Source organism: Octopus bimaculoides, chromosome 7, assembly GCF_046866305.1.
Source record: "Octopus bimaculoides isolate indiv1 chromosome 7, ASM4686630v1, whole genome shotgun sequence".
Taxonomy (NCBI): domain Eukaryota; kingdom Metazoa; phylum Mollusca; class Cephalopoda; order Octopoda; family Octopodidae; genus Octopus; species Octopus bimaculoides.
In genome coordinates, this window is record NC_142934.1 from 63,320,993 (window position 1) to 63,331,650 (window position 10,658).

Genomic DNA, 10,658 nt, shown 5'->3' on the forward strand with positions numbered 1-10,658 from the left:
TACCTCTTTCCTTTAGGGTCTATATTATTTGACGAGCACCGTATACAAGAGTAAACATACTCAGCAATCAGTTTTCAATACCTTCTTGCAATATATTTCATTTTCCTCTTGTTGTTAATGATATTACAAAGCTTCATTTTAAATAACAAAAAAAAAAAAAAAAAATCGATATTGATAGCACAAATCTCCCGATATGACGTAGTTAAGAGGAAGCTGGTGTTGCCATACAAAAACGCTGTTCAAGCAGGATAACTCTTAGTGGTTTATTGTTATGCGTTGAAGAGTTACATATAAACACAGAAAATGGCTGGACATGGTCACGGTCATGGCCATTGTTGTCACGAACACAAAAGCACTGGGCAAGCAGACGAAGACAGTGCTAATGCGTTTAATTTGTATCTTAAAATAGACACAGATCGAATTGTATGTTTGAATGAAGCTGTGGAGGATTCTGGAAAACATGTCTTTAAACCATGGAATGAACGTCTCTCGAAGGAAAAGGTTTTTTTTAACAGCTTCAATATCCTTTTGTTTTTTTAAATAAATATTAATAATCACATTTTGTTTCACTTTTGTCAGACAAGATGTTTTCTAGAAATATACTTCTAACCACGCATATATAAACACATTATACTATTAACTGTTACAAAATTTAATATATGCAAACATTACTGCGCTTGCTGTATCATAAACGTAAACAAGATAGTAAAAGTAGCAAACAACCACACATTAATTTTTTTGTTAATTATAATGTAAAGTATTGGTATGTTAAACACACATGTATGTGTTAAACGCACGCACATATACGGCCAGTGTTCTTCCAATCTTGGCTTGAAGGCCTACCTCTCTTTACTCTGTACTCTTTTTACTTGTTTCAGTCATTTTGACTGTGGCCATGCTGGAGCACCGCCTTTAGTCGACAAATCAACCCCAGGACTTATTCTTTGGAAGCCTAGTACTTATTCTATCGGTGTCTTTTGCCAAATCGCTAAGATACGGGGACGTAAACACACCAGCATCGGTTGTCAAGCGATGTTGGGGGGTCAAACAAACATATCCACATACATATATACGACGGGCTTCTTTTAGTTTCCGTCTACCAAATCCACTCACAAGGCTTTGGTCTGCCCGAGGTTATTGTAGAAGACACCTGCCCAAAGTGCCACGAAGTGGGACTGAACCCGGAACCATGTGGTTTGTAAGCAAGCTACTTACCACACAGCCACTCCTGCGCCTCGGCGAAGATCAAACAATTTTTTTTAGTTTTACATTATTATTATTATTATTATTATTATTTCTGCGAATATTTAAGTTAAAATTTTAATTACTATGTGATTAATGTTCCTGTACTTTGTAGGAAATCGATGTTAATTTTAATATTCGAATTTCAAGCATGACTTACTAATGTTGAAAATACCCATGTTCCATTAGTTGAAATTTCTTAATCTCTTATTTTTGGTATTCCAAACCTTGCGATGCTTTCCTAACTGATTTTCATTAACAACTTATAATTGATTATTTTACCAGAGTTTATGTTTATTGTGCGCTAGTATTATAAATCTCGCAAACATTTGGTATCCCCCTGGGCATTTTGATATATACATCGAAGTACATAGTTAAATGAAATTAATAATCATACAATTAAATGAAATGATAATCAGTAGTAATTTTGTGAAATTAATTCTTAATTTCTTAAAATCACCCCCACTCCTTGTCTTTGTGTGTTGCTACTAATCACTGCTCACAATTCAGATGGTCATATCTGTTCTCACATTATCCATTGCAGTAATTTGGTTTTTAAGACAGTGGAGGCAAGTAAAAGGATATTACGACTAAGTTTTGGTTTTCTTTTTCCACTTTAAAGTAAAACATCATTAAATGTCTAGTTTATGTAGAACCCAAGCATTGTTAATTTAATCAGATAGTAACCAACTTAACATGTTTGTCTTTAACGTCTTTTACTCAAACTTGGGATCAGTAAAGTGCAGTGGCAAGTTGAATGTGGGGCTTTTGAGCTGGTTCTAATATGCTTCAGATTGTACAAGTTTGTGTATAAATCTAACAATTTCGATTCGAAGGGAAATAACTGTCTAGAGTTACGTCCCTTCATATGAAAATAGAGAACAGAATTGTATATATTCCTGAGTTCAGTATTTTTCGACTGGTCAAGTATTTTCAACATAGCGATGTTGACGCGTCTTTAAAGGCACACACTAGCAGTATAGTTCTCTGGATATGTGAGCGAGGAGTGGATTCACCAATCCACATTATAGGCTACTTGTGCAAGAGAGCAAGAATAAGAACTGATGCAGTATAACGAGGGACTCTTTAGTCCTTGCGTGGGACAAACTTTCCATTGTTAGTGGCATGATAAAATGCACCAAAACGTATGCAGAAAGCTGGCTTTGGTGATATGTCTTTGATCATGTTGATCTGTCCTTAAGATGCTAGCATAGGGAAATGATGATATATCGTCAGTATTGATCTGAGCTTCACTAGAACTGAAGAGATCACTAAACTGTGCATGGTTTTTTCCACGAGGAAACAACAGTATACTGATTACAAGGACTGAATCATTAAACTTCACTGAAAGGATTTGACCAGCTCTAAGTCTTTTTTTTTTTTTTTTTTTTTTAATTAGACTTAGTAATACTAGAAAGAAACAAAACAATTTTCTAAAGATGAAATGATTCTTTTTTAAGCTGTTGGGGGTGAATATTCTTTGGAATAGGTTCCAGGTTTGCTGGAAATGTTTTATCTGTGATTGATGAGTGTCTTATTTGAGGAAAGATTCATAATTTATTCATTAAATGCAGTGAGTTTCAATCATTTTTGATGGTAGCCTTCTAAGAATGCATTTTTATCAACGGAGAGCTAATTTTATTTTCTTTAGGAATTTCACTTTAATTTCTATCAATATTCCAAGCACATTGCATTAATTTGTATTATAATCTGCTTATATTACAAAGATATAGCTAAATATCAATCTTATGAGTTCACTTGTTTTGTATAATCATGCTTTTACATGGTTAAGTGATATTCAATGTTGTGCTTTGTCTTTATATAATTATTTATATTTCTACATCTTGATTGTTGTGCCTTTTCTTTTCTTTTAAAGTATGTTGACAGTGATGTTGATGAAGAATTATTATTTAATATTCCGTAAGTATATATTTCAAAATCAGTAATTTATCCTTAGAAAATGTTGAAATAACTCTGAGTGTTGCGGGGGGGGGGGGGGGGGGACATGAATTTTTAGAAGGAATCGAAATAGACAGTGTAATGATTATATCTTTCCTAAGGGTATTTGTAATGTAATTGAAATGAAATAACATCGAATGGTTATGAGGGTCCACCCAAATAAAATAGGAATTAAAGGGGTTCATAGATAAAGAATGGTTGAGAAACACTGATCTAATTCATTGTTACTAAAGCATCAGTCTTCTCTTCAGCTAATTAATGATTGCTAATACATTAAATTCCTACCTTTAGCCTACTTAATAATCCTTTCTACTAAAGGCACAAGGCCTAAAATTTGATAGGAGGGGACTAGTCCATTACATGGACCCCTGTACTCAACTAGTACTTAATTTATTGACCCCGAAAGGATGAAAGGCAAAGTCAGCCTCAGTGGAACATAAAGATGGATGAAATGTCGGTAAGCATTTTGCCCTGTGTGCTAACAATTCTGCCAGATCACCGCCTAAGCTTACTTAATAATGTTAACTGTTACATGATAGTCTTACTTCTTTCTTATTAATTAATCATTACTAATACACCAAAGATTTTCTTTTCTCGATATAATTAATAGTTACTTATGCATTATAGTTTTACTTCTGACCAACTAATAATACTTTGTTATACACTGAAGTTTTACATCTTTCTAACAATATAGGTCAAAGAATCTTGACTGATGCTGTGCATTGGGATTGAATCAAGAATTTCTTAATGTCACAGTCATGCACATGTGGTTTATTATAATGCTGAAAGTCATACATATGCTTATGTGTTGAGAAATAGATCAATAACAAAGTTATTCTGATTAGAAAATATGTTTGCCAATTGCTTAGTTTCATTATTTGTCAACTTCATGTATTCCCCCTTTTTTCTTCTTTTTGCTAGATTTACAGGCCATGTTAAGCTGAAAAGTATTATTGTCATTGGAGGTGGTGAAAATATGGATCCATCAAAGATGAAGCTGTAAGTTATTCATCATCATTGTCATCACCATCATCATCAATGTTGTCATTGTCATCTTGTCATTTTACAGCTGGCATGGGTTGGACAATTCATTCCTTTTTCTTTTTTAAAAGAATATTTTGCTCATAGTAAATTTTTATCTTCAAATTGTATTGTTTTGAATTATTGATCAGCAATGTGAATGTAACAACATGAAATAAACCAGTAACATGATGAAATATATGTAAACTATTCAAAGCTCAAAACAAATATATATATCTTCTATGGACTTCAGGGATTTGAACTAAAGATATGAAAATATATAAAACATTAATTCCTATACCATGCTTGATCTAAATCTCAACACCATGGAGTTGTTGGTAATAATACAGTCACAAAGCTAAGAAAAAATTTTATCCTCATTTTCTTCCAGTTTTACATCTTGGCTCCAGTGATTTTACGGAGTTCCTCAGCACTGTATTGAAGATGATGGCATAAATTCATAAGGACTTAGAATTTCATTTTAATTAATTGGAAAACCAGGGATAGAGCCCATGATTTTGATAGGCATTCCTAGACTAATGAGGTTGATGCAGCTAATATTCAGCCTGAAATTTGTATGTCAATGACTGCAGGAAAAGTGTGATTGATGCAGGAATTCCAAACAGCTGCAGTCCAGCAGACGAAGGTCTGAGTAAAGTGTTTAGTGTGGATTCTGAGGGGTGAAGTATATGGGTCTAGGTAGAGAGGATAGTTAACTAGTTTAACTTTTTTTGTTATCATATGTCTGTTGGAGTATATTGACTTTGTTTCAATTAGTTAAAAGGTTGGAGACCACTATCATTAAACACTACACCTCTATAACATATATTTCGTTTTAACATCTATATTTTTCTATAGTGATAAGTTTGACTGAAATTTGATATTGAAAACCTCCTATCAGTTATTCAATCAACTTTTGTTTAGGTTCAAAAACCGTCCAGCAATGACATTTGATGACACAAATGCTGCAGCAGACCAAGAATTTGATCTTAATCCTGACCCAGAAGGCCAACTGCACTACCCAACAAAGTAAATTTTTGTTTTCAGTATCTCCAATATTTATCTCTTTTACAACCACTGTTTCTTAGATTATTAACAATTGAACTTTATTTATTCTCATGCTTTACCTTCCTAATAAAAACTGAAGATTTAGCTTTGTGTTTGCATGCAAGTCAGTAAGCTAGAGAAACATACCCTGAATTAAGGAATAAAGGAGAGGTGGTCGTTCTAAAGGCATTATTTATTTTTCAACTGGTTGTTCTTTTAAGATTTCTGTTTTGTAGAATGATGTTTTTTATTTCTTTTTTGATTTGAGATAAAAACTTTGTGTTATCAGAAAATGAATGAGAAAATATGACATAACATGCATGCTTTTACTATCATAGGACAGAAATGAATAACTTCTAGCAAAAATGGAAACCTGTTTATAGAATGGATCTTACCTCTGTTCTATAGCAACCTGTGTGTGTGTGTGTGTGTGTGTGTGTGTGTGAGAGAGAGAGAGACAGACAGACAGAGATGTTGAGTCAAAAATTTGGGGGGATTTTCACTGAAGATTTTTGACAACTTCTATCTCCATGTTAAATTATTGAAACACTTATACCTAGTACTAAAACTTTCTTTCAACATGCTTTATATCTTGGCTCTAGTGATTTTACGGAGTTCATCAGCACTGTATTGTAGATGATGACATAAATTCATAAGGACTTAGAATTTCATTTTAATTAATTAGAATACCAGGGGTAGAGCCCATGATTTTGATAGGCCTTCCAAGACTAATGAGGTTGATGCAGCTAATATTCAGCCTGAAATTTGTATGTCAATGACTGCAGGAAAAGTGTGATTGATGCAGGAATTCCAAACAGCTGCAGTCCAGTGGAGTGGTTGGTATTAGGAAGGGCATCCAATCAGAAAAACCCTGCCAAAACAAACACAGTAACCTGGGGTAGCCTTCTACCTGGCTGGCTCCTGTCAACCATCCTACCCATGCATGCATGGAAGACAGATGTTAGACGATGATGATGATATTGTTAATATTTATTTTGGAATAATACATAACATAAACTTTAAATTAGTTAGAGAATATTATGAATATATCTTTTTTTAGTAGTCTTTTAATGCAACCTATATTTGTAAGCAACACACTGCCACACAAACTCACACAAACACACACACATTCATACAACTGCACAAACAACTACATTTATTGCAACACCTAATGTTAACACCTTAACACATTTAAAGAATATAGATTTATAACTCTTCAGTCTAAGAAATACTATTAACTATCCACTTGAATATCTTTCCAGTTCATTTTCCACACTTGACTGACTAATGTACTTTTTCTCACTTAACTTTTTAATTTTTAAAAATTCATTTACTCTAATCTTCATTCATTTATTAATTAATTTGAAAGCGTCTATTTCACGTGCTCTTAGTACTTACTCTCTCTCTTTACCTGCTACTTGTGAAGTCCACCTTCTCTGTTAGCCTACCTATGGCTCCACTGCACCTCAGAATGTCCATAGTTTGTATGTATGTTTGGCCTCATGGAGGTGAGGGATGAGGTGGTGAAACTTGATCTTTGAATGTTGAGCTTCACGGAGGCGATGACAAATGGCCAAGACCATAGCAATATGCTGTGCTTGAGAAAACTTGTTAGGCCAAGTGAAGCTGTAGTTGTGGCCATTGCCAGTGGCATGTAAAAAGCACCCATTACTCTTGGAGTGGTTGGCATTAGGAAGGGCATCCAGCCATAGAAACCATGTCAAATCAGACTGGAACTTAGTGCAGCCCTCCGGCTTACCAGTTCCAGTCAAATTGTCTAACTTATGCCAGCATGGAAAGTGGACGTTAAATGATGATGATGATGATGATATATCTGTCTGTCTGTCTGTCTGTCTGTCTCTGTCTCTCTCTCTCTCTCTCTCTCTCTCTCTCTCTCTCTCTCTCTCTCTCTCTCTCTCTCTCTCTCTCTCTCTCTATATATATATATATATATATATATATATATATATATATATATATATATATAAATGAATAAGATAAAAAACTGGATTGAAATTTTAATTTGTTATCTTAATGGATGTATGAATAAAATCTAAATAAATATTCTTTTATATTATTTTATTAACTTCCTGTTTTTTTTTTTTTTTGTCTAGAGTGGCTCGTTTTAACCAAGTAGAACACCTTACAATATATTTTCCTACTAATTTTGGTGCTGATTTAACAAGAATATATTATATTGGACTTCGAGGAGATTTCACTGTAGTAAGTTCATAGCAATCATTGACTGCAGATCTTTTGCAGAACTTTTCTTTTTAATGTTAAAAGATAGCAGTGGAAATGGGTACAAATGATAGAGTACTCTAAGTTAATATCTTGTTTAATTTAATTTTATCTTTCTTGTACGAGTTAAAATTGTATCAGAAAGTCAAAATTTTGCCATGCATTTCTTTGATGATTAGTTAAATTAATTGTTTCTCCTAAGGCATGAGGCCTGACATTTTGGTGGGAAGGACTAGTCAATCACATTGACCCCAGAGCTCAAGTGGTGCTTAATTTATCGACCCTGAAAAGATAAAAGGCGAAGTCAAACATGGTGCAGTTGAATGCCACTAAGCATTTTCTCTGACATACTAACAAATGTGCCAGCTCACCACTCTGGTCATTAATACTAAGTTATATGGAATGATTGATGTAAAATTTCCTTTTTCCACACATACAGGCTTGTCCTTTCAGGTGCCAGTGCTACCTACAAAATACCCGTACCAGTGCTGTGTAAATGCACCCCTGCTGGTGGCATGTAAAAAGCACCCAGCACACTCTGCTAAGTGGTTTGCATTAAGAAGGGCATCTAACTGTAGAAATCATGCCACAACAGACAACTGAAGTCTGGACAGTTTCCTGCTAGTCAGCTCCATGTCAAACCATCCAACCCATGTCTGTATTGAGTGCAAACATTAAATGGCGATGAATAAAGATCTTTGTTCTCTGTTCAAAGAAATTGCCACTAAAAGACAGTCAGATGGCAGAAAAAGTAAACCAATGATTTGAAATGTATTTTCTAATTTCATTTTTCTATATTTCAAGTTCATGCTATACTGTGACTAACTTATTTTTTTTGCTCCTTATATGATTAATAAAGTAAGTGTGTAATAACAGTTATTTCATTTCATCAAACAATACCTTACTGCAAAAGCTGACTCTATATTTAATCGAAAGAAATCCTTATTAATGCTATGTAGATAATAGAAGTGGTAAGGTGCTTTATGTTTGTGTTTAGGTTCTGAGTGGAAATATTTCTAGGGTTGATAAAATATATACACCAGTATTTCAACTAGATGTCTCCCTTACAGCCATTGTGCTAGCATCAGAAGGTTTATCAATTCTGTTAATTCATCATCCTATAAAGATTATTATGATTTATTTCAAAGCAATAAATGGCATGTTTGTAGGTGAAGAGTTGTCAATTGTATTGACTTAGGTACAAGACTGGTAATTATAATATGGGGGTTCAATGATTCATTCTATGTTAAGCACAAGACCTGAAATTTTTGAGGGGGTGGATTAATTGATTACACCAACCCCTTGTGCTCCATTGGTACTTATTTTATCAATCCTGAAAGGATGAAAGCCAAAGTTGACCTTGGCAGAATTTAAACTTAGAACATAAAGCCAGAAGAAATGCTGCTAAGCATTTTAACCAGTGCACCAACAATTCTACCAGCACACCATCTTTATACAAGTTTTAACAATGGTTTCTAACATAAGGCACAGGGCCATAAATTTTGTTGGGTGTGTGTGTGTGTAGTTAGTTATATTGATCCTCCTGCTACCACCTTCATTACTTGACTAACATGTATTTCATTAATCAGAAGAATGAAATTTGGCTCCAGCAGGATTTAAACTCAGGACAAGACTAAATATCACTAGGCATTTTGCTGTCAGACTTTACCCTCTGCTGACAAATGTAATATTATTTGTACTGGTATTAGTAATTGTAGTTTTTATATATTTATTAATTTAGTACATAATGGAAATGGTTACATGTATATAATGTATCTTTGATAGTTATGTTAAAATTTACCAATTTCAGATAAAACGCCATGGAGTCACTATATGTAATTATGAAGCACGAGCTAATCCAACTGATCACAAGACCAGTTCCTTAGAAATGATGGGTAAGATGGTTCAGTGAAACATCTGATGAGTGGAAAAGAAAGACAACTTAAATAAAAACAACAAATGGACACAAAATACAATAAATAAATCAATAAACAAAATGCTAATTCAAGGAAAATGATTGGAAAATAAAGTTTCTTCATATTTCAATAAAGTTTTTGTTAAAGAAATATTGTGGAGGCTACTGAAGTCACATTTTTTTTTTTCAAATTGCTTGAAGATATTGCTTACTTCACTGGAAGCCATTTTTTCCCTTCCATTTATTTTCATACCCAGTATGTCCATTAAAATACTATAATATATATGTACACACACACACACATATATACTCAGTATAAAATATAAGAGAAATTACCTATAACAGGTAACTTCTACACGTTAGAAGACAGTCAAAAACAACCGAAAACCACAAAGTAAAACATTTCAAAGGGAAGAAAAAATAAAACCTTTTACCTTATTTTTAACGGTTAGACCTATAGGTTTCGGATTTTGTGAGTAAATAAAGTAATTTACTAGGCAAATTCTCTTCAGTAAACTTCAGACTTTTTTACATGCTAGGCGACTGGTAGTAAAATTTTATATAGTTTTGCTACCCTTTATATTTACTCAAGTATATATATATATTAAGAAAATATATAGGGTAGGAAAATTAGAGAAATTTTTCTACCTGTGGCTAGCATGCATAAAATATCAACAATTAAGGTTTCAAATGTAATGGACATCTAGCAATTGGAGAAGGGACATGCAGTGTGTTCATATATTCCTTTTACAATTTTGAAATTTCAGAAAAAAATTTGTTATAGTGCAGTTGCACTACTTGCAACCAGCATTTATTTTCCAGCAAGATGGTGCACCATTGGGGGTTGAATATTTGAGAGTTTCTTAAACTTTTTCAAACTCTTGGATTAGAAGATGCAATCCAGTTTAAATAATTTCTGGACACCCTTTGTATATATGCATATCATTATTAAAATATATTTATTATTATATAATATATATTATATATATATATATATATATATATATATATATATATATACACACATATATATACACACACACACATACATCATTGCTATTATGCAGAAGTGTTGTAAGTCCAAAATGTTGCTTTGTCACCATTCCATAGCAAAAGCGTTGTATTACATTTTGACAATTTTTGATAGCTTCACATCTGAAGCAGCTGGAGATACAATAGTTTAACCAAAAGAACTGGCTATTGCAAGCAAAGATAAATATTGAAAAAATGCATT

The 10,658-nt window shown here is 33.2% G+C and overlaps 1 protein-coding gene across 1 annotated transcript; it reads left to right on the forward strand.

Moving 5' to 3' along the window:
• The first annotated feature begins 216 nt into the window (after nucleotides 1–216).
• LOC106884523 (PITH domain-containing protein CG6153) lies at nucleotides 217–9,575 on the forward strand. The gene is made up of 6 exons (XM_014935948.3): nucleotides 217–501; nucleotides 3,119–3,162; nucleotides 4,123–4,200; nucleotides 5,146–5,250; nucleotides 7,383–7,491; nucleotides 9,320–9,575. The coding sequence occupies exons 1-6, from the start codon at nucleotides 304–306 to the stop codon at nucleotides 9,419–9,421; spliced, it is 636 nt and encodes a 211-aa protein (XP_014791434.1). The 5' UTR covers nucleotides 217–303; the 3' UTR covers nucleotides 9,422–9,575.
• Nucleotides 9,576–10,658: the final 1,083 nt, after the last annotated feature.